The 24,444-nt window shown below is 48.0% G+C and overlaps 6 protein-coding genes across 6 annotated transcripts; 2 read left to right on the plus strand and 4 right to left on the minus strand.

Moving 5' to 3' along the window:
* Positions 1-7,394: 7,394 nt before the first annotated feature.
* FSUBG_8617 (arabinose 5-phosphate isomerase) lies at positions 7,395-8,624 on the minus strand (the record flags this gene model as incomplete). Its single annotated transcript, XM_036687043.1, has 1 exon — positions 7,395-8,624. The coding sequence occupies one exon, from the start codon at positions 8,622-8,624 to the stop codon at positions 7,395-7,397; it is 1,230 nt and encodes a 409-aa protein (XP_036535888.1).
* Positions 8,625-12,569: 3,945 nt separating this feature from the next.
* On the plus strand, positions 12,570-14,987 carry FSUBG_8618 (glycosyltransferase family 31; the record flags this gene model as incomplete). The annotated part of the gene is made up of 3 exons (XM_036687044.1): positions 12,570-13,652; positions 13,744-14,397; positions 14,457-14,987. 3 exons carry the CDS (start codon positions 12,570-12,572, stop codon positions 14,985-14,987), a joined length of 2,268 nt encoding a protein of 755 aa, XP_036535889.1.
* A 1,076-nt stretch (positions 14,988-16,063) lies between these two features.
* FSUBG_8619 (f-box domain protein) lies at positions 16,064-16,972 on the minus strand (the record flags this gene model as incomplete). The annotated part of the gene is made up of 1 exon (XM_036687045.1): positions 16,064-16,972. The coding sequence occupies one exon, from the start codon at positions 16,970-16,972 to the stop codon at positions 16,064-16,066; it is 909 nt and encodes a 302-aa protein (XP_036535890.1).
* A 3,846-nt stretch (positions 16,973-20,818) lies between these two features.
* On the minus strand, positions 20,819-21,490 carry FSUBG_8620 (cytoplasmic dynein light chain; the record flags this gene model as incomplete). The annotated part of the gene is made up of 4 exons (XM_036687047.1): positions 20,819-21,163; positions 21,223-21,297; positions 21,382-21,420; positions 21,479-21,490. The coding sequence occupies 4 exons, from the start codon at positions 21,488-21,490 to the stop codon at positions 20,819-20,821; spliced, it is 471 nt and encodes a 156-aa protein (XP_036535891.1).
* A 1,372-nt stretch (positions 21,491-22,862) lies between these two features.
* FSUBG_8621 (vacuolar transporter chaperone 1) lies at positions 22,863-23,328 on the plus strand (the record flags this gene model as incomplete). The annotated part of the gene is made up of 2 exons (XM_036687048.1): positions 22,863-22,896; positions 22,973-23,328. 2 exons carry the CDS (start codon positions 22,863-22,865, stop codon positions 23,326-23,328), a joined length of 390 nt encoding a protein of 129 aa, XP_036535892.1.
* A 339-nt stretch (positions 23,329-23,667) lies between these two features.
* On the minus strand, positions 23,668-24,300 carry FSUBG_8622 (uncharacterized protein; the record flags this gene model as incomplete). The annotated part of the gene is made up of 1 exon (XM_036687049.1): positions 23,668-24,300. One exon carries the CDS (start codon positions 24,298-24,300, stop codon positions 23,668-23,670), a length of 633 nt encoding a protein of 210 aa, XP_036535893.1.
* Between the last annotated feature and the right edge of the window lie 144 nt (positions 24,301-24,444).

Here is a 24,444-nt window from a genome sequence, read left to right on the forward strand (position 1 = left end):
GGTGAGTTGGCGGCGGGAGAAGCGAGCGGAAGATGCTGCTCAACGCCGAACTGAAAACTTCAATTGAGGGAGGTGGATCCTGATATCTTTATACCTACAGAGCAGAAAGTGGTGTAAGTCAAATGCGCAATCCAAACACAGTCACGATATTTGGTCCTCAAGTGAAACAGAGTAACTCGTTTGTCTGTCTTGTGAGAGAGACAGGGGAGGGAGGATGTGAGTTGAGGAACGAAGATGTCAATTGGAAGCAGCAGGAAATGACGTACCCAAATATGACTCTGAGTTACCTACCTATGTACGGAGTAGTAGGCACGGCACACCCTGCTTGGCTTGAGACACAGCCCGCTTAGAGGTCCAATTTAAAGATTAAAGCTTGTCGTGGTAGGACGGGCAATGGATCTTTAACGCCCAAAGAGCAATTGGGTGGGGCCTAGACTAGTCTGTAACCTACTAAACCAGGAGCCAGGTTGTTTTAGTCCGTCCTTGAACTGAACAGTTTCTGCGGGCGTGGGCGTGGGCGTTGGCGCTGCGGCGATTCGGTTGCTCGAAATGAACTCGCAAGCAGCTGCAAAGGATGGGCGAAGATGAAGACGAAGACAAAGACAAAGACAAAGAAGTCGGGATCTATCGGGCTCCTTATCAGATGCTCCTGTTGACCAAAAGTCTCTCCGGTCTCTGGCTTGTGGCTGGCAGAGATGGTGTACGAATGGACAGACAGTAGCCTCGAACTCAAGCCTCTGACAAGGATACGGTAGTCGCTCGTATTGAGATAAGAAGTCTCAGCAGTTTGGATAGTAGGTAGGTAGTTAGACAAAAAATGTCAAAGGTTCACCACAATCAACAAGAAACAGAAATGTCTCTGGGGGAGAGACGCGGTCTCTTGGTAAATCTTTCTTTTGGTTTATCAGACAGCACAGCACAATTACAGGCAGCCTGATGTCAGCCAGAAGAAACCCACTGCCTCTTTCGTGAGATTCGTTGAGTTGATAAACTGACGCTGTTTGTTTGTTTGTTTGTTTGTTTGTTGTGAGCGATCTGGAAAGTTCTGGTAATAATTCAGCGAATAAGCCAGAAAAAGAATTGACGACGAGGCGTGGGAACCTTTACAAGTTTATATCTTTGAATCAGCCATTCGCTCTCTCTCTCTCTCTCTCTCTTTCTTCACTCACCCTTGTACCGCCTCTTACCACTCTTGTCGAGTCCATCCACTCAACCTCGTGCCTCGCATGCATCGGTAACGCCCACCCGGACAAGATCCTGGACTTGGCATGATCCATCCATCGTACAAAGCAGAGCGGAGGTAGGGAGGGTCCAGTAGCGTAACGAAGAGCAATCTGCATCTCTCTGCGGCGCAACAGTGCTATAGTGGACACTACAGCAAGGTTACATTACGTGCTACAGCGATCCAGAGCGACGACGCCCCTGTTGACCTGACGGATGGGGCGGTCGGGTGGGTTCACGGGCGGGTGCTGGAAAGGAGGGGGGAGTGGAGGGACGGGCCAAAAGGATCAAGCCTCAACCCTCAACCCTCAAGGGTCCGTTGATGTGTGTCGTTCCGGCGTCGTAGCGGAACAATTGGAAACCGGATATTTGATAAGACGGAATGCAGATATTATGATCTGGACCTTTTGGCAATAATCTGCAGGGAACTGAGCTCATCATGCCTCGGCCCAGTAGCTCGAAGTATGTAAGTTACGGGCACTGGAGGAAACACTGAGGGGTAAAGATAACAAACAGTCAACTGCGATAACGAACATTATCAAAAGAATGTCTAATCTTCAGGTGTATAGAGTATGGACTACCTAGGTACTAACTTATTAGATAAATCACGACGCGTCCTATAGAGCAAGTACATACTGTACTGTACAGCGTCGTTACCGCGGAGAACTTTATTATTCTTGCTTGCTAAGTTAGTGGCCAAGTTAAACTGCAAAGTCGGGCCATGTACAGAAGTCTCGGCTCTTGGGCTTCGGCACATCAGAAATTGAGTTTGGTGGAAGAAACTTGGGAAACGTGGTGGCATGGGTACCTCCTCCAATGGTCATTCCTTGGGCTACAGACACATGATAATCTTTTCTTTTCCTCATGTTACGCATGAGTTGCAACAAGTACCTCTGTTTACTCTGTCAAGCATCAGGCCATAGCTAGGGTACTATTGTGCAAGACTCTCAAACTTGCGCATCTCTCAAGTTCCTGTACAGTCACCTCACCTTGAGTAATAGATAGGTTAGTACTAAGATTATCTTGTCGGTATCGGTATTCTTGCACAATGTGCCACCTTATCATCTCACTGTACACATCCGGCTAAGTTGAGTTTCTTGTTGATAAAGTTCACTTCCTTTCCAGTGAAATTCGAATAAAACATTCATACATACCTACTGTACCTTGGATACTGCCGCTCAACCTTACCGCTATTATGCCGACCTATCTTAAGCTTTCCTCTAGACAAGGCGCTATGGCAACTCGGTGAATACAGACAGAGTGCAGTTCCTCCCATTACGTACCGTAACTTATAAGTTGGCAGGGCACCGGTGAGAACATAACAATGTCTCGTCAAGTTACCTGGATGGGAAACTCTTCACGCCCTTCTTTTCTAATCCATATTATCCGGACGTACATATCTCTGGTCCATGAACACGGCTTGTCAAGTGTGCCGCCGTACGTTGTGTAACCCCTCGGGTGAGTCGAGGCCCAATAGCCAGTCATTCATAATTAATTGGTTATGATAATGGATCCCTTGTGCAGAATCAATGAGTTTCCGACACACCTGTCTGTACTGTGCCGTACGGGTATTAGCCGCACTCGCATCCGCAGCCACCCTTTTCTTCTTCTTCTTCTTCTTTTTTTCCTCAACTACCTTACGTTACCTACCTTAAATAAGACAGAACCTGAGGCAATGACAGCTGTTTGAGATAGAAAGTAGTACCTAGATATCCACCTACACCGCATTCCCTAGGGCGCCGACCTAGTACCTGGTACCTACCAACTTGTACATCAAGACGTCACCAGCGTCCAGAGTTTCATGCGGAATAACGACAAGCAGATGCAATAACCAAGACAAGCACAGTGTAGGGCCGCTGGGACCATGCCTGGCATTCGTCAATGATTCTCTCAGTGATGCCACTTTCACTACTACCAGTACCGGTACCTATGCAAGACATCTCATTAGGAATGTAAGGTACCTCAGCGTCGGTAGCGACCAAGTGATGGTTACTGGTCACGCGAGAACTTTAAACAGAATAAGTGCCTTTGAGGCGGCTCAAACACCCAGTTTATTACACTACCTGACTACCTACCTACCTACCTACCTACCTACACTACATAGCAGCGGGCAGTTAGCCTCGACTCGAAAGCTTATATCATCGTTTGTTGTTGGAAAGCATCTAGGTACCTATGTCCATGGCATGTTCGTTCTGCCTTCTCTTGGACATCGTCGTCTTCTTAGCTTGGCTTCGCTTCTCTTCGCTTCCGCGGCTTGTGGAAACTTGGCTCGGTCCAGCTTTTCCCTGTCTGTTGGCACCAGACAAGGAGTCTGGACAGAACCCATGCATTACGGATATACGCATCCTTGTCTCTGTCATTTTATGCCATATGGATTGTTTTTCGCTCGCATGGACAGTGGCGTGCCCTCGTCATTCCCTCGGTCGAACTTAGTCTTGAAACCATCATCGTGCAGGTCTAGGGCTTGGATGATTTCATATGGGATGTACTGTATGTAATATCATTTCAGTATAGGTAGGTAGGCATTGGCCAGACTGATGATGCGCAACTTCTGCGGCTTCTTCATTGTTCTTCAGCCATGGAGTCCAAGTTTGTTCCGTCATAGTGCTTCGCTTAGAAAACATTAGCGCATTGGTTCCTCCATTCTCCAGACCAGCAGGGACCATGTGCTGCCTCTACTGGCTCTGTCGTGTCGATAATAAGGCTTGGCAGGTCCCTCTGAATTTGTACAACGCCTATAGGACATGGGGATGACAGTATCCCTGCCAGAATTGTCGAGTTTTCTTTGGCAGCTGCTGGGGTAAATCAATAACCACTCCAGAATTCCCCTCACGCTTCGACTTGGAGAGGCTTGGCTCTTTTTAAGCCGCCGTTCCAGCGAAAACTTCTCCACCACGTGGAACCAAAAAAAGCCCACTCAACCTAAAAGTCAATTCTTTTAGCAACTCACCAAAAAAACAACTAGAATTCAGTTGCTAGCACAGGAGTCAGAATGCATCTCTCATCATGTCAGGAGGCACAAAGAGGCATATGATGCTTTGGATGAGAAGATCTTACAAACAGATGTGCACATGGGAATGACACTATGGGCCTGTAATTTACCTATGATACAGACAACGAACGACACTTGCTTCCAGAGATCGATGCGGATCGCCTTCGAATTTATCCGCCCAAAATACTACCCAAGTGTCGCTAGTTCAACAATGATTCCCAGATCATCCTCCCATCGTCGCTACCAATTTGGGCGTACATGAATGTCTACCTACTAACTTAGTAAGGTACTGTAGCTAAGGTACCTAGTGCCTTCAATGGATACGGCAGAAGACGTTGGTCTTTCGCCCTGTTCCTTGAGGCTCAAAGAATGTAAGCTAAAACACCCTTGAATCCACTCGGGTGTTCCACCTGAGCCCAAAGACTCGACTTTTCTCAGACCAACGACAAATTAGCTTCAAGCGGCTGTAAATTCCGTCTAGAGGAACTGCTGTCACTTCGGCGTAACGGGGCGACATCGGCTCAAAAAGAGTAACTATCAAACCCCCCCGAACGAGAGGGAGAAAAGGCGCGAATGGTCGGCTCTGCATCAGAGGTGCCACAGGCTAATTAGTGAGCCTCCTGCATAGGGAGGGTGTCATGTTGTCAAAAAGGAAAAAAAATTTAAAAATCTACAACATGCTATTGGTTGAGTCGCATGCAGTCGTTGAAGCTTCTACGTAAATCTCGTGCACATCTGCCGAATTGGGATCTCGGTCTGGCCAGATGCATTTTGTTACACTAGTCCCATCAATACTTCCGAGTGCTGCAACTTCGTCTACATCAAAGCTTACGATATCGAAAGCGGACACGTTGGGTCTCGCCTTGTGGGCTGGACCTTAACGGCGATAGACTTGCTAAACTTGATCCCGTTACATCGCAGGCCCTGACTCTGCCCCAGTTCAGATTCGAAAGTGAGGAGTGAAGGGCCGGCTTGCCAGTCCACCAACTAAGTAAAGATGGGATAGCCAGCGCTGGTCGGTTTACGAAGAGTCTGTAGTCTGTACAAAGGTCCCTCCCCTACCTGGCCAGTGATGGATTGATAGATTGAGCATCCAGGGAGGGGTCTGTGGCCACGTTAGTTGACCCATGTATCCGTATCTATCCACAACCCGTTCTACCGCCCTAGCGATGGGTCGCCCGTGCGCATGAGTTGCATTGCAGCGCATCGCAGAGTTTACGAGATGCAATTCGCAGTCCAAAAACGGTAATAGGTCACGCCCGCATCCGCGAAATCAATTCTCATACCCCTCGAGGCCGGATAGGACGGCACGTTGTACTCTGTTTCATATTCACGGCGCAGTTGCTAAATGTTCTTTCCATGTGAGTGTCACGTTCTAGATTCTTTCATGAATTGGTGGGGACTAACTACATTATATAGGCAGTTCCATTGCTGGATTTCTCACGAGGCCAACTTGATTCATGTTTCACATGGTTACTCTCATGTTATGACTCAAGAGGCCCTGCTACCTGTAACTCAACTATGGCACCTTTCTGCTAATTCATCAACAAACATCGTTACCAGCATTGCTTCTCAGAACTAGATGAGAAACTGTGATTGTTGGTTTTGGTTCAATTTCTGCACAGATCAGACTTGAAATACCTTGTTAAGTATCCTGTCATTCACCAGAAACATGAGAAACGTCTGCCGTATGCTTCAACTTGTGACAGCTTACAGGGTTCATGCTTGGCTAAACAAGCACGTGAATAGATAGAAGGCCCACCATGCAGCGTGGTTTTGCATGCATGAGTTTATTATTACTGGACTATTGTCTGGCTGTCCAAAGTGGGAAAGATGTCCAGTGACTGTTTGCCCCATGGGTGAAACGAAATCCCCGTTTGATGTCAAATATCTGAGTCAAGGGACATATCAAGCTTATCTGACGGTGTAACGACCCCGGAGAAATATATTTCTAACCCCCAATCGACATGGGTTTGTTGCTCAGATCCCACATATGTAATCTGAACTTCTGAAGCAGAGCCGGGCGGGGACCTTTCCGTGGCTGAGCATGTGACGTGTTAACCTGGATCCTTCTTGTGATATCTGAGTTGATATTGGTCTTGGGGTCTGAGACGTGATTGTTCCCGAATTAGTTCTTATCGGGGAGCAAGAAAACTTAATACTTCCGACGAGAGCACGTCGAAGTAAACCCAGTAAAGAGTCCCTGGAGCTTAGGTCCAATTGCCTAAACATTTCCGTCCTCTAGGCTCAAGGTGCCTAGGTAGCTTCAGTATATGAGGCCATTTTTGCACTATCGAGCTCTAGCTCTGTGCTCAGAGCAATATGATAACGCCAACTTGGCAGGATCGTTATCAATGAACCAAGTCAGAGTGATTTACATGAGCTATGAACTATCTTGAAGTACTGATGTGGAAGGTGGTCGGTTATCTTGGCTTTTCGGTTCTTATCTGTAAAGCACTACTCTTTCGCTGAGAAAGGAAAATCTTGCCGGTTCTTACATCTATCTTCAGTACAGAGTATATTGCAACAGCTTATTGGACAATTAAGTACCACGGACAATAACACAATCTTGACAATCGAGGCTGTTCTTATGATTGCATTGAGGATATTACCGATGCCATGTGTATTCGAAATCAGCCACTAGGCTCTAGGGTAACTTCCACGTCCTAGATGTGTTTTATCCCCAATTAAACACTACCCAGTGTCACAAGACTAAGTTGAAGATATATATACTAAAGACGTCCAGAAGGCTTGGGGGGAAGCGGCATGTAAGGTGGTATGTTTGCACGCGATAGTGTAATGAGTGTTGGCACTGATCTGTGAGGCCCTTCAACCCGATCTTGTAACACTCGTCAGGATTTGAACACACCCCTAGGCTCTACGAAAGTTGACCACACTCACACTATTCAGAAGAGTAGCGACATGACTTGCAATAGCAGTATAACGCTTTATAGCAAAACATGAATTTACATTTCGTAAACCCTTAGTCTGGGTGCATATGTAACCTTGTCTATAAAACGCCAATTTCCCCATAAGATGCGCTGTGCAGTCATCTATGATAACTCCTAGTAACAATCGCCAATGCGCTGCCATAATGCGTCGGTATCTAGCCTTGCCAGTCATAAGTGTAGCCCCGAGTGTAATGAGCCAGAACTATCATCCATGCATGCCCTCAGATGCATCATCCTTCAAAATCCAAGAGACTACCAACTTCCAGAACACCCACTATCTCCCCCTTTTCCATCACTGCCATGGCAGATTCTCGGTCACATGCCAGATTTTCGTCATTCGGCGACAGTTGCATGTTCTTCAAGATGTCCCGTGCCTGGCGGATAGTAGTCTCTGAGGATAGCGAAAGCATCAAAGCCTTGGGTATTGAGGCATCTGGAATCTCCTTCAAACTCTTGTTCAGGTCGTCTCTACTGATCTTTCGTATTGTACCCGGTGAGGCAACTCGATCTTGCACTCTGACCCAGCCAGTGACCGAATCGAGGCCAGCACGCAGTAAGTCAAACCCCAGGCTCACCCCCTCTGATTCTGGTGCTACCGGTATATCGTGCCAACTGACTGCTATATCTTTGATGGTCCGAGGTTGTCGAGCTGCGGCACCGATAGCGCCACCAGGGTGATTCTTTGCAAAGACAGCCGCAATGCTGGCATTGATCTCTTTGGCTGCTGTAACTGCAATTGCATCGCCAAGAGCCAACGCCACTGTCGTCGATGTGGTGGGAGCAGAAACGCCAAATGAGATCTTCTCAGGTTCTGGAATTGGGGCCGGGAGCAAGATGGTATTAGGCCGGTGATTGATGAACTCGCATGTTTCCGGGGAAGTGTGCGACGTGAGAAGTATAGTCGGGAGTGACTCATCGATATGAGGTAGCATGATGAGCAGCTCCTGAGTCTTGCCCGAATACGTGATAAACAACAGAGTATCGTTAGGCCCTATGATACCAAGGTCACCGTGCAAGGCTTCAGTTGGATGAAGAAAGACGGCGTGGATGGCGAGACTTTTGAATGTAGCCACGAGTTTCTGTCCAATGTGTCCTGATTTGCCTACACCGATAACAACGAGTTTGCCATTCGCCCGTTGCTGCTTGGTAATAGCCTGGACCGACAAGTTGAAGCCATCGCGGGCTACAGAATCTGTTTCATAAAGCCGAGAAAGATTTCTCAAGGCCAATGCCTCTGTATTGAGCACATGGATCCCTTCTCGCAGACGCCGATCCTTGATTGGAGAGTCTCCTCTTAGTTCTCGTTCCAAACTCAATGGGTCGATGGGTTCACAGAAGGTGTCCCCAGGTGGTGATGAGGATGGTGTAGGAGGAGAGGGAGGAGGCATCGCAAGGCATGAGGAGGCACCAAGCACAACGACTGCACTCGTCTGAACTGGCCCATGGCCAGGTTGTGACATGCTTGCCATACTCTAAGACCCTTGATGTGAGTTGATGGTTGAGAGGTTGAGCATGAGCTGAGAGTGTTGTTTGCGGAAAGTCGCTCAGAGTTGAAAGCGAGGATCTTTTTCTTCACAAGGCACAGCGCCTCTGTATTGTAAAGATGGCTGCTTGCGGGTGCCCTTGTGTATGCAAGTAAAAAGTCTCTGGTCTTATTTCAAGATTTCTTGTTGCGACTTGAAAACCCACAAAAGCCTTATCACATGTAGATAGATGCCTTTTATACACGAACTCCAAGAAACTAGTCGAGCGTTTCTTCAGAGACTTATTCGAAGAACAAAATTCACTCGACGTCCGACCGAGAAAATGGTAAATAATGTTGGAGAAAAGAAACGACAACGGTGGGCTGCATATTTAATGAAATTGCTCGATCCCCAGCCAAAGTCATGGATAAAGCTTACGTTTCTGAAAGCGAGATCTGGGGAGGATGCGAGCTTGTGTCTGTCCAATTGGTTGTGATTCCCGATTGCGAGCGACTTCAAGAATCCCGATCTAGACATAGTCCCTGGATTGAGTGGATGCGATAGGAGCCCGGCTCTATCCGGAGTACCGAACTGCATGTCAACCTCCCATGACAGTCCCTCAGATATTTGCTTTAGATCGAGAAGTTCTGCAAGCACAAGAAGACCAGTGGCGTCGCGTTTAGAGTTCGTCAACGTTAGAAAATCCTGGCTTTTAATGAACGTTCCATCATCGATTCTTGAGCCTCGTTATAGAATTGGCGATTGATGGCGCAATAGCCGCTCGGTTCAGATTCTCTTGTTCGGATTGTTGCTCGGCGGGGGGCGGGGCATCGGGACCCTGTCTAGGGAGGAATCAAAAGTCTATGATTCTATGAAGCAGAGCAACGGGCGAACCAGTGCTCGGCTCGGGACCACTTGAAGTGAATGGCGCAAGCGGTGCGATTCAATGCCGTGCTGAGTAAAACAGTTTGACCGTAATTACTTGGCCTTTTCCGCGCACTGGATATGATGCCTCCATCGGCAAGTCACACAGGTCGAGTTTGATGACAGGTCCCTGAACAAATGGTATCGAGTTTTTGAAACGGTAACATCGCTGACATTTGTGTAGATGATTAGATGGGATAAGTTTAAGCTGCCTTACTTATTCATAGGGAAAGGGAGAAGAAAGGGATGTATGAGATCCGTACTGTAACCTTTAGAGCCGTTGTTCTTGCCCGTACTCAGATCTGTTGAGATACCTTATACCAACCAGCACGTGGTTGATGAGATCCTTAGCGCTTTCCCCCAGCCCGAGGGTCGATCGCTGCTGGTTTTCTTATCTATCGTTGACGGCTACTTATCATCTTATCAATCAGGATTGCCTGTAAACAAGAGTTCCAGCTCATATCGATTGACATGGTTTCCATTCCAATCTCAACTCGGCTATGAATGGAAATGCTTTGATGAGGAAGCCCTCGTAGACCAAAATGAGCTACAGGTTATCTGCCCCTGGGCAATAGAAGAACCTACCTATGTTCCGTAAGGTCCCTATGTAAGGCACAAATACACAAGTTGCTGAATCAATCACAGTAATTGTTTGACCTGAGTGAAAACTGCGATACGCAATCGCCATACCTTTAGTCTTTGTGCAACCATATACAGCCTCTCGATGTAATCCTTACAAACCTGGTGGATAACTGCCCCGAATAAGCCTCTCAGATTGTCAGACAGTTGAGGGTCCATGTTTCTGCAGTGCTATCTCATGCGGACACCGCTCTTCTGTGAGACATAGATCCCGTTGCAACATCTTGCATCAAACATCCGCCTGCATGACCAATCATATGTGTCTGCTGTCTTAAGGATAACACAAACCTGATATTGACTTACTGATGTCGTTGATCAATGTTGAGTGGGAGCGTTGGTAGCAAGGGCTGACAGACAGCATACAACAGGCGCGTTTGAAGTCAAGTGTATCGGTATCCGTCATACTGACTGCCGACTTCATTAACTCGTCGATGGTCCGCGAGGCCAAGTTACCCAACACGAGCCAGAGTGTCTGGACCCCGGGAAAAGCTACGGCCCAAGCTATCTGCCGAAATCAGAACATTTAAGGTTCACGATAGCTTCTCCAGTATCATCCAAAGACATGTTAAAATGTTTGAATTCTGGACTGGCCATTGAACAGCAAGGTTTCTAGGATATCTAGGGCAAAGTATATGCTGTCCAGACCCGATCCCAATGGCCGGATCGGCATTAGTCGAAATGATCATCGCCACGACTGGGGTTCGTGACGGATTCAGATGGATGTCGACTCAAGTTTCAGACACGTCTGAAACGTGGGTTCTTGTGCAGCCGCTGATGGGAAGATTGATGACGACTACCATGGATCCTGTTGCAAGAAAAGGCGAGGGGGGGTTTGACAATAATTACATACATTGTCAGCCCTGGCTCAGCGGCTGCTCAGTAATGACACTAACGTGCCTTGCAAGCCAAGATCCCAACGGGGTCTGAATGCAAGCCTCAGGGGCTGAAAAACTTGGTGGCACATTGTTACCAAACATTATAACGGCTGCATGGAAAGGATGGATGTTAGCTAGAAAAGAAAGAAGAGGGAGAGGGACAAAAAAAAAAAAAAAAAAAAAAAAAACCCCCACCTTAGTAGCCCCCCTAGCCAGCGCTTGGCATGCTCTAAAGCTGACCAGAGAGGCGCTATAGTGACACTATCGGCGGCTACCTGTGTAAACGAAACAATATTCATGAGAAACTATCGAAGTCTGGATCCAGGGTTCATTTTCACCATCTCTAATTATTCTACTGTACATATTCAATGGCTGCTTTCAGATCAAATGTCCACCCGCATGTCATGGAAAAGGGGGCCAAACTCTGTCATGACTGTCATCAATATCGATTGTCCGTTTCAGGCCACATTCAGCCACAGCCTTGACTATTGGCATTGGGGCGACGCCTGGCGCGGAGAGCAATCTGCGCAAAATGCCGTTTGGCCGCGTGGTTGTTGAAGCAGAGTTTGAATTCCAAGCCGGGCCGTTGTGTGCTGCTTGCGCCTTGCAGTAAGCTTTTACATATGTAGCTGCGTTCCAAGCCAACGTTCCAGACACGCAGCCTTGGAGCTTTACCGGCAATGGATTGCGGTATTCTATTGAACTCAAACTGTCTGGAATGCGAGCGCTTGGTCCTTGAAAAGGGTGATCGCCAGATGGACCATTCCAAAGCTGCTGTTACCTTGCCTGTCACGGCAGCAGGGTATCTATGTACGTACGTAGCACCCCTGAATCGTACAGTACAGGACTCCGTATGCACGCGAGTTGTCCACTCCTGTCAGCATGTGCCTTCACCTCAGTCTGTGGGGGCATGTCTAGCGTCTTGTCCTCCCATGAATCCCATCCGGCCTGTACGGGACGCCTCATCAAGCCTGGGCCTAACTAGCGATTAGTAGCTAGTGGACTTGGACTAGGGAGGGGCCCTGGCTGAGTTTTGTTTCCTTGGAGAAATAACTTGCGATTCGCATGCAGCCAAGGGCACAGATAGCTATGTATGTAGACCAGATGCTCTGTACATACGTATAGTACATACTATGCGACGGAAGCCAAGGAGTTAGGATAAGCTGATGTGGAGACGATCGTATCTATCGACACGTCGCCGGACGAGACGAGCGAGGTTCTTGAAAAGAACCATGCCAACTTAGCTGCACAAAACAGCGTGATTCCCGTTCCGTGTGTAGACGGATTTCTTGGGTTGTCGTCACTTTCTTTAACCCTGTCCCGCCCTCAGCCTCCATCTGTCTGTCTACACAGTATCATCTTTCTCATTCTTCTCTTTCTTTTTCAGAGCCTGCATCTTAAAGCCTCTAGGCGCCACTCTCCCTTGTCTTTTTCTGTATTTTCATACTCGTATCCTTTCTTACATGTGTTCCTGTTTTGTATAACCAGTCTTCTCCCCTTCCCAATGGGTCTTCACTTAAGCTCTGCCTGGAGCACCCCCAGGGGCTGGAGGCTGATTACAGTAACACTCGTCGCCCTGACCTTGCTGCTCGTTGTACCCCTCCATCGGCTCAGCGACGATTCACCGGGCGTTTATGGACATTTGACCAATTATCTCAGCCATGAAGGTGCCGCATACGATGTCGAAGAAGGCTTTGTCGCCAACCTCAACGAGACAACCACCAACCAAATACTGAACGACGATAAGGAGCCTGCTAAGGAGCCTGCCGAAAAGATCCCATACAATACGGATTCACCACAATACACAGGCGAGAAAGACAAAGAAGCTTCTGACAGTGCTGAGAAGCCTGCTGGAACTCAACTGTCAGAGGACAACAAGAAGGCAGATGATGCAGAGGACGATGGAGCGATTCTTGAGATTGATCATGGCGACAGCGATACACCTCAAAACACCGATCAGATCCACAGCGAGGTGCCCAGGGAGACCACGAAACCCGGTAGTAGCGAGACCGAATCGCAGGCTGCACAAAGTGGTGAACCCAAGTTGCAAGATGATGGAAAGAAGCCCGAAGAGGCCGATAAGGAACACCGGCCACAGACACAGGACAACACGCAGCCTCAGACTGGCGAGAAGAAACTCCAGGCCGATGAGACAGCCTCGGGCGACGAGCACAAACCTCCACAAAGTGAGATCAAGACCGAAGAAAGTGAGAACAAGCAACCGCAGGGCGAAAACAAGGCCGAAGACAAGGGAGACAAGCAGCCTGATGGTATCAAGCTCTCTGATCAGTCGCAAAACAACAATGACCATAAGAACGAGGACGGCGACAGCGCGGCCAAGACCCAAGTTTATCAGGATAGCGCGACGACCAGGATCGCAAGTGAGTTCATGCCTTCACAAACGGCAGACTTGGATGTTCCTTCGGGTCCTTTATCAAACTGGACTGGAGTTTGTGATGGATTTCCCAACACCGATGGTATCATGCTTGTCATGAAAACCGGTGCCACCGAAGCATTTACTAAGCTCCCGGCCCATCTCTTGACAAGCCTGCAGTGTTTGGACGACTATCTTCTCTTTTCTGATCTGGTGAGTAAATATAGCATTCTTTTTGGCGCCACCGATGAAATTATATCAAGCCACCGTTCCATAAAGGGCTGCAGCTAACTAATCCGGATAGGACCAACAAATCGACAAGTACCGAATCTACGACGTCCTCAAGGATGTGAAGGATGACGTCAAAAAAGGTCGCAAGGAATTTGACCTCTACAAAGCCCAAACCGAGTGCCCAATTGCTCAGCAGTATTGTACAGAGAATATGAAGGAAGGCTGGAATCTTGATAAGTACAAGTTCCTCCACATGGTAGAGAAAGCCTGGGAGATGCGTCCCAATAAGGAGTGGTACGTGTTTGCTGAAGCCGATACCTACCTCTTCTGGTCGAATCTTGTGTGGTATCTTCGCAACAGGGTCAATGGTACAGAGACACCGTACGTCGGCAGTGTTGCGATGCTCAAGGGAACGCCATTCGCCCATGGCGGCAGTGGTTATGTGATCCATGGAGACACCATGAGGAAGATGGTTGAGATTCCCGACTTGGCACACAAGTACGATATGATGGCAACACATGAATGCTGTGGTGATTACCTCATGTCCCTGGCTGTCATTGAAACCGGCAAGAAGGTCAAGCAAGCACACCCAATGTTCAACGGCGAGAAGCCTATGACCCTTCCATTTGGCGACAATCACTGGTGTGAGCCCCTCTTGAGCATGCATCACATGAATTCCGAGGAAGTCAGCGACGCCTGGCATTTCGAGAAGACGCGACAGAAAAAGGTTTGCTTGCCAGAGATATGCTGATGTTTGCAAAGAATGAAGCTAATCATCAACGTCAGGGGTTCATCCAAATCAGAGAAATGTATCACCAGTTTTGGGCTCCTCAGCTGGAGGCGGAGCATGACGAGTGGGATAACTTGTCTGACGACGTCTGCTATGTTGGATTTGGCCCTGAAGCTCAGGGCAAGGCCACTGATCACGAGAAGGGCCGACAAAAGAAGGAAAACGAGAAGAATGCAATTGAGCAACACGCTCACCGATCCAAGGAGCACTGTGCTATGGTTTGCGAGGCTGAAAACCTCGACATTTCGGAAGATGATTATTACAATCTCAAGGACGACAAAGAACGCAACGAGATGATCAGGTCCCGCTACAGCCAGAAGAAGGACAACAAGGAGTGGCACGCAGGCCGGCGCTGTTTCCAATGGCGTTACCACAACAGCGTGTGTTGTATCGCCAGGAGTTTCAAGAGGGGCAAGCCTCTCAAAGAGCCAAAGCCGGAAGATAAGTGGACAAGCGGCTGGTTTGTGCAAGGCATCAACGATTGGATCGATGCCAAGGGTGACTGTACACCAAAGTGGAAGGATTAAACAACGACAGCACTCGCCGTGCATTTTCTTACTACTATCAAGTGGAGTGGAACAAGATCATGAGTGGTGTTTTGTAATCCCTTTCCCTGGGATAGGCGTTAAAGGAATTGGGTAATTTGCACCGTGATAAAGGGATACATGTCTTGGATACAGATGAACATCTTTTTATTTTATTTTACTCTTTTTGGTATGGGGTCGGCGCATTGTTGCATGAGCTGTCAGATTAGAGTAGAGCAGGCCAGAGCAAAGATCAGGTTCACAACTGTTAGACAAAGAGACACGGCGGGAACGAATTCATACCAATCTCTCCCTGTGCACACAGCGGCCTTGAAAAAATATCAGGACGCAACCTGACAGGTGTATAAAAATAAGAGTATTACAGAGATGACCTTGCTTGTGAGGTTGTAAAGTTGATAAATCGGAGTGCCGTGATAGCCATTTTCACTGTCTCCCTGATCCTTACAATAGCAGGCCTGCAAAGTATTTGATTCTCAGATGCAGGCTCCCGTATTTCAATGACGAAGCGCGTATGTCGCAAAGAGTGGTCCATGACGTCTTAAATCAACTACAGGGGTAATTATTACCGTGGATCGATATCTACAAGTTGCTGCTCCACAGTGTTTCCACATATCTGTGTAATCTGTGTAATCTCTGTAAATACACAGGGCAACACGGTCTTGACGGTCTCATTGACCTTGGAGTAACGATAAGGCACACTCATGATATCAGAAATGTTTTCATTGCGTCATGTTATGATATGAGGGACCTCTTTTCCGCACTATCCTTTTTGGTGCCACCCCATTCTGATGTTTGCTATCCATGATCTGACTTAAATCGTAGTATCCATTATCCATTATCCATTATCCGAAATGCCCACTTCTCAAGAGAGAATATACCCTGAAATCAAAAGTTCTTTAACCGTAACGCTCCTGTAAATGTCCCAATAAAAAAAAGAAAACCCAGGAATTTGTCTTGCTTGGATTTTGCTTCCATGTCGTCATACCCCCATGGGGGTGAGTTGTTGTATCATATCGTTTATCTTAGTTTGCTGTCGTCTAGGTTCATTATATTGTACCCTACTTTCCCCCATGACGTCCGCATCGGTGCGGGTTCTTCGGTGACTTCATGTAGCAGTATGGCTTTGCATCCTCTCCTGCGGGCTTGCCGAAAATCTCTTTGATGGAGCAGTACTCATAGCCGTCACCCATCCAGTCTTTGAGGTGACGATGCAGCTCACATCGCGCAATGCCACACTTTCGGCAGTACACCTGGCCCTTGACACGCATCTGCCCCATGGCATCCTCCTTTTCGGGGTTACGCTCATGTCGGTGGACAAGGGGGCCAGCTCCTCGCCAAGCCCACTCCATGTCGTTTGGTCCAGAGTAACGGCTGGAGAGAGGAACTGTGCCGTGAAGTCGTCGGTGGATTTCGTAGAAGTTGGAGTTTGTGAGGCCGAAGCAAGCGCTGTCAATGGGATCAAGGTGATCAAATATGGTGTAATGGAGCTCAGAAGGAAGATCTAGCAGTGTGTGATCCTTGGGGGGTTGTGGCTGTGTCTGAGGAACTGGTTCATAATCCATTACAGAGTATGAGCGGCGAGGAGGAGGCAGCTTGGGTCGATGAGGAAGCTGGGCCGCTTTATCCTCGGCTGGTACTTCAGGAGTTGGATGCTGGTAAGGCGTGGATGGAGGAGGCGACTCATTTTCGGGAATGGGTGCTTGTCGCTCGATGTGAGAAGCGCCCGAGTGCGACCCAGCCACATGGTCGCCTTGGTAGTCAGTCATTGACCAACCTCTTCTGGGTGCCCTCATCATTCCCCTCTTCTTGTTGAGCTCCTGCATTCGTTTGGCATGTTCTTCCCTGGTCATTGAAGTTGAAGAATCAGTCCGGACAGTGCCAGGACGCTTTATAAGGGGCCCATTGGTGCCCTCGTGTGTTGGTGTTCCAGCGGGCGAGAATGTAGGATCAGCCAATAATTGAACCATGGTTGGTCGGCAAAGATGTTGCTGTATATATCCGTTGGGTAAATGCTAGATGCTAAGTGCAGCTGAGGTCAAAACCCGGGAGCGGCGTTGCTGATGGCAGTGCTTTTTGAAGATATTCACAATTGCTGTGATGTAATATCGTAGGAGACGCGGTGAACTAGGAGGGGAAGTGATCCACTCCAGGAAGTTGTCTCTTATTATGTTGCGTTGACGATGTTATACCGGTGTCGGTTGTATGGATATTGATGAAGAGAGAGCCTCACTAACACGTTCATGAGCAGTTGAAGGGGTGTAGGTTGAAGTTCTGTATTTAAAGAGCCAGAATGCGTGAGGAGTGGCGACGTAGGCCGGCTATAAAAACGTTGACGATGGATAGACGACAAGGCCGGGCAGGTCTTCCAAGAGCCGGTCGGAGTCCGAAGGTCGGTGGATGCCGTTGCTTGATTTTGATTTTGGGGGGGAGGCCTAGGGAGGGGACGGGGGTGGTGTGATGGCTCCCGGGACCAGAATCAACCAATTCGAGTTCTATCCTTGCCCGTCCAGGGGTTAAATGACACCCTACGGCCTACCTAGGGACACAGAGTTCTGGGAAAAAACCATGATAAGCTAATTCTGGTCTGGCTAGTTTGTCTGAGGCACAGATGAAGCCTGTGTGCCCTTTCTCTTTTCTACCTCGCAACCTCTTTTTAGCTTTGTCTTACTGGCCATATGACATGGCGATGCCGAAACCCGCCAGTGGCCGCGATACTGGGACAGACCCTGATTCAAGAAGTTATGGTGGCAACTCAAAATCCATTTCACGGATCCATGTTTTATGGATATGAAGTAATTGGGCGTGGGGCCTCTTTGCTGATCATATGGTCCTCCAAACGCAACACCAACGCCAACTCCAACTGCATAATAGACAGTCACAGCTTGAGATCTGTGCAGCGTGCCGGCCCGGTATATTCAGTGGCATAGTTACTTGTAGTATCTAGTCTATCATCGTATGACGGGAAGAAGTGAAAACCCTTCCCCAGACGATTGTGATGTCGTGTCGTGCAGCGTGTCATGTGGGGGCAAATCATGCCTAGATTGAGCCTGACAGGCACCCTTTCCAGATGTTCCAAGCTTCGCGAACACACGAGAAATCTGCCTTCTCTTCGAGGGGCAGACAGAGGATGTGACGACTGGGTAATCTTGCAGCAACTCACTCTTAACTGTGTAGCGCGGTAGCAACAAACGGCCTCGACTTCGACTTATCCAACTCTTTGTCGTGTGTCTGCCTTTGGATCATCAAGCACGCTCTTTATCAAACCCACGGCGTTTATGGGAGCGCTAATAACCCCAGTATCAACGTCATTATGGGATCGACCCCGGCCACGTCCCCTCAACTCAAAGGCACGGGGTCGGAGAACCCCGCTGGGAGCGGACCGGGAACGATCTTAAGTCAGGGCGTGCAAGGTCTCGACAAGAGTCTCGATGCTGCTACTCCGTATTTGTTTTGGTTTTAGTGAAGAGATCAATCAGCCACAGAGTGTCGAGATGGAAGTCTAGAAGCGGGAATCTTGACTCCCGAAAGTACAATATCAGTCTGTCGGTTGGCGAAGATGAAACTGCTGTGTTCTCATTGAGGCTTTATGGTCAGTTTTGGAGAATTCTATTGAAGCAATTCGGGCTCTCCGATTTCCAACTGCATTTTATGACCTATTCCTGGTAGGGCATGTACATTTCTTTGACTGCCCCAGGATCTTTTACAAGTAGTTTCGCCTAGTGCATCATTCTTCATCGGCTCTATTTTCTCTCATCTTCGTATGTGCTGCGGCTCTTTGGAATTCATCTGTCTTTCGTATCTACCTACTGCAGTTAGAAACCAAGACATAAGACCCCCACAAAACATGCACAGGAAGTTGTAGACATCATTGCACTTGGTAGGTGTGTGCTGCCACCACCTCCACATACTAGTTGACTATACATTCGTATGATATCGGCTTCACCCTGTGCACAATGAAGCCATACCCAGTCAGCCGTGTCTGCGGATACTCTCAAGCCAGCTTACAACACATTGAACGCCCCTAGGTTCGAAATCGGAGCTCCCCTCCTCGCACGACTATGTAGTGACTATGCAGCAAGCACCGCTCCTTGTGTACCCCAAAGATGCAGGTATGGATCGTTGGTGTTCCAACTGGGGTTACACTTATGCATGTATTAGCCGTAATGGCGCGAACGAACCACGATCAAGAGCCGCCATTGTGTCCGTTCTCGATTGGTGCATGCTATGATCTGAGGTCTCCCCTCCACGGATCATGATGTTGCTCAGTGGTGAGATTATCTGATGCTAGCTCACAGGGGGACCACACATGTAAGATCTCCTGATTCTGATAATCGGATTCGTGCTGATCAGGGTATTTGACGATAGTAGGCGTACAGTTCTTGGCACTAGATAGAATCTCACACTACATTATATGACGCCTGATACTTGCTTGAAAGGAAGGCCATCAGGCTCAAACTTGAGACCTACCTTCAAGAAGATCAAGTACCAGCAAACAAGGAACTGTTAACATGGCTAATGTTGCTCGTTGACTCCGTCGTGTCAAACACGATTCCAGGCTCTTTAGTGAAGGTACATTTGGAACAAGCTGAATTCTTTGTCCAACCCTGGCTGTTTACTCCCAACGTGAGACAGGACTGCAAGCCACGTCGGCATCGCAATCTGGTGCCTGGATAGGTAGAAATAATCGGCCGTATTGGCGGCACTGTAATATGAATACCCTCCATATCACCCAATCCATGCGTAACTGAATACCTTGACCTGAGCATTACATTAGACCAGGAATCCCATTGACCTCTACGCAGGTTTCAGTTCGTAACATCTTCTGTATTCTTGTGTTTTAGATCATTGCCAAATCCCGTGGAACATTCGCTGTGTAGCATCTTTACATAGTTCGCTGTGACTGTACGGCCTACACATTTTCGTTGTACGGTGGCTCTGAAGAATTAGTCTGTGATCTTGTGATCACTTGCTTCTGGACAAATAAGAACAGTCGCTATGAGAGATGTTTGATCAGAATAAACCAGACTCAAGATTATACCATATTTCTAGTCGTGGCTTGTGCTGACTCAATACTCGTTTGGTTGGTACATATATGATTGACGAGAAGTCTGCCAACTATACGCTGCAAGGTCGCAGAAGAGCATTTGTTAAATACACTAGACAATGTGCTGAACAAAGCAGCATAGTGAGAAGGGGGCGACGGCGAAATGTTTGCAAGATGACAAAGTCCCATTGACTTGTGAACCCGAGGAGTTGAGGAAGCATCGTTCGATAGGCTACGACACCAAGCAGCAAACCTCCAATTATCCATGAATTGCCTCAGGAGTATTGCCCGTGATAACCCTTATTGAGCTGGATTTTGTAACTTGTCTACGTTCTTGGGGACAACAGAGGAGTATTTGCTGCGATGGTTGTCGAGAGAACCATAGGCGAGCAGACACAAAGAAGCACAAAAGACCATTGATCATCGAGGGGTGTGTGAAGACACTGTCTTGATGTTATGTAATTCCAACCTCAGGTCAGCAAAGCATACAGTCCCATGAAAAGAAGAAACTTGGCTGATCCCAGTCCTCTGGTATTGGAGAATATTACCAACTCCAGCGTATTTTTACATCCAAGGTCTGAATGGATACTAAAGTCGTCGGTGGATAGCTTGGCCGGAAGCCTCATCATACCCTTCGTATTCCTAATGTTACGCTTTCCAAGTCCCTCAACGCCATAGCTGAATTAGGGTGCCATCCACGTCCGCAGGGAGCAGATTTGGGGCCAGAACAAGACGAAAACACCTGACCGTCCGGCGTCCGGTTGGGAGTTCAAATGGCGACCCAGATGAGCATAACAACTACGTCCAGACCCTTGCCCTCACCGCCATCATACTTGAAGGTCCACATGCCGTCCTTCTTCTGGTCCCAGTAGGCGCCTGTGGCACTGTGCATTCCTCGTCGACCGACATGGGGCTTTCCGTCAGTGGCAGTCGCTTCGGAGCTCGTAGAAATGTGAGGCTCTTCAGCCTTGATCTCGGTGCCACCACGGGGCTTGTTCAGGGCGGACGTAGGGACGAGGTGCTGCACGATGGTGCTATTGCATGCGAACTTGAACGAGGGAGCAGAAGCGCCCTCGGGGGTTGACTCAGAGATGACAGCTTTCAGAACAGAACTCTGCAATCATAGTTAATATTTCAGCTACAACGCTGTGTACAGTTGTGTCTTCAACCTACAATAATTGTTGAGTTCCATTGCTCGGTCTTGTCATGATCATAGAATTCAGCGCTTCCAATCGCGCTGTTGCAAGCCTGTAATTTTTGTCATTAGTACACGCGTCGAAAGAAATGGCCGTCTTGTTGTTGGCGGTAAGCAGAGATGAATGGGCGACGTACGTCAGTAGCGATCTGCTTGAGGCGGTTGGGGGGAATCGGCTAGACAAAGATTAACTCTCGCACGGATATAGGATCCCTTCAGCGTTTGTGCACATACAGGAGTGGCCATTGTCGAGATTGGTGTCGTTTTGGGGTTGAGAGGAAGGTTTGGAGGTGAGTTAATGTTTGATGGCTGGCGTCGTGGATGGGATTGGACAGGTGGAAAGCGGTCGGTAAACAAAAACAAGCCTCGTTATCAGAGGAACCGGGTTATGCATTCATGCACAAACCATGGCTAGCACCTTCAGTAACAACAACTTTATTTTTTCTATATCATGCTTCGCTGAGCAATTATCATGGTCAAGAGAACCAAATCTAGTTATTTACTATCCATAATTGGGACCATTTTATTATCATGATTATTCTAGCTCAGCTTGTGTCAGAATGTCTTTCTATCGCGGCTACCTACTACCACCCAGAAAAAGGGAGCCAGTCAGACACGTGATCAACATTGAGTGCAATCGTTCGTTCCAGCATCTATTGTTCGGTACTAGGTAACCTTACCTAAGGTACCTAGATACCTAGTAGGTATAGCTACCTTAAGGTACCGCAGAGAACTAGGTAGATTAGTAGTTTGATATTACGGTGTTGATCTAGAATGTAAGATCTTATTCTGAACTTTGACATAATTTGGGCTTCATTACTAGGGGGATCATACTCTTGAGTCTTGTGTCTACATGTCTTATTAGTACCTCATGTCTTTGCTTTGTTTCTAGCGACGTCAATGCTTGATTTTTTTTTCTTAGTAGAGCTAGAGCCATGATAGCTCATGATAAGCTTTCGTGAAAGAGTTTCTTCTTATTGGATATGAAGTTACGCACTGATCCAATATGTCTCATTGGTATCTGTAAGCATTGCTAGAAACGACAAAACTATCGTTGCATTCGAAATGACCGTCATTCCAATTGAGGTCTATGAGATTACGAGCTTTGTCACGAGTTGTAAAGAATATATGGTCTATCATCGGCGTACATGTAGGTGATTCCATGAGGAAGTCAAGGCAGATCCGGCGGTACCTGCTTCTGAATGCTAAGTTTTCTGCAGTTGATAGGGCGGTCGTGTGCTGGTATTACGTCCAACCAATGAACCACGTGCTCTTCGAAGCAGGATCCAAGCTTGCTACTCCGTATTTAGGTACAGGAACACACACCGAGAAGTGGGGCGAGCGTCTTGTCCTCGTTTCGGCAGTCCAGTCCATGTCGTACATAAACAGACGACTTGGACCTTTTCTTTGTCACAAACATTTTTTTTTGGTCAAGTGAAGTCATTCGCCAATCGCTCGCACCAGGATTACCGATTGAGCGTCATCTCATATCCTCTCAAGAACGACCGGTTTTCCTTTTACTCGACAGCGCTCCCCTCCCTCCTTCGCCAACGGGTACATAACATTTGCTACCGTAGCTGTCAACAATAAAACCTCGCCGATTTCGAGCAATTCCGACATGTCTTCCCAACCTCTCCTTCAGACCACTCCCGGTACGTCTGCCCCAAAAACTCATTGAATCTTGCAATTGACATTTGGTTATCTTGGTCTGTCTAACATGTCTTCCAGGTAAGCGCATTGCTTTGCCTACCCGCGTCGAACCCAAGGTCTTCTTCGCGAACGAACGAACTTTCCTGTCATGGCTCAACTTCACCGTCATCCTCGGCGCCCTCGCCATCGGCATGCTGAACTTCGGTGATAGAGTCGCCTTCATCTCTGCATTCCTCTTCACTGGTGTCGCTATGTTGACCATGATATATGCATTGGTGACGTACCATTGGCGAGCCAAGTCTATAAGAATGAAGGGTCAGGCTGGCTTTGACGACCGTTTTGGTCCCACCGTTCTGGCCATCATTCTTCTACTGGCCGTCATTGTCAACTTTGTCCTCCGAATCACCGACAAGTCCAAGAACAATGGCAACTAGAGACCCACTGGACATGATCACATCGGTTACAGTCAACTAACAGGATCTAAGGGCCGCTTATATGGGAAGAGGCGGGAATGGCTCAGCGGGGAATGGAGTCTCAGGGTGTATTGGGCCATTGGCGTTGGAGCCGGGACATCACAAATTTTCTCAAAACAGTATTGCATGATTGTAGCGGCACAAATAAACGCAGAATGTTCTATTCGCTTGCGCTGGGTATCTTGTGATTTGCTATACGACTTACTCAATCATGAACCATCTGGAATGGTTCAGTCGAGTATATTAAAAACATAAAGGTAGACAAAACGGTCTGAACAGAGTAGAAGTATCGGGACTGTATCAAGCCTGCTTGGCTGTACCAGACTGGACCGTGACGCCCTTCTTTATCTTCAATTCCTGTATGGGCACAGTCGAAATGAAAACCCTCATTGATTTAACAGATCGTGGCGACGGCTGAGGTAGCACTGCGCCTTCAAATCGGCTGTGCATGACCTCGAAATCGTCGTTATCGGAATCATTGTCTTCTTGAATATTATCTTCGAGAACTGTCTCTTCAATAATATCCCTTCTTTTGGACTTTTCTGGTTGGTCAAATAGCTGGTTGTATTGATGATATGATTTCCCTTCCTCCGTGACGATGAGCTTGCATTTTTCCACCACTGTGATGAGCTTGCAGACATCGGCGGTTCGCGCATACAGCAGTGCTACTCGAGGTCGGTCGCCTTGAGCCATTATGTGGTTTGCGACCTGCATGATACGCTTCTTGATTTTCGTCGACGAGATAACTGAAGCAGGTAGGATGTCATATTTGGAGTTGAGCTCAGCGATGATGGCTTCGTGGGGAGTTAGCAGAGCTGGTGTTGGAGTCTTAGGATCGGTGTTTCGGGGTCGCTTCGTCAAATGGGCGTCTTTGGAGGCAGTCGTATCTGGTTTCCTTTTGCCAGAGGCATGGTTGGATGTTGCAGTGGGCATATTTATGAGTGATGATGTTAAGAGAACGAGGTGGCTCTAGCGGATAAAACAGTTGCGGTCCAGGATTTGAGTTTTGCGGGGCGGGCACATGCAAGTCCGTACTTTTGGAGTAACGTCAGATACAGGGAAACCGGCCACCCCCCG

Source organism: Fusarium subglutinans (assembly GCF_013396075.1).
Source record: "Fusarium subglutinans strain NRRL 66333 chromosome Unknown NRRL66333_c0000120, whole genome shotgun sequence".
Taxonomy (NCBI): Eukaryota; Fungi; Ascomycota; class Sordariomycetes; order Hypocreales; family Nectriaceae; genus Fusarium; species Fusarium subglutinans.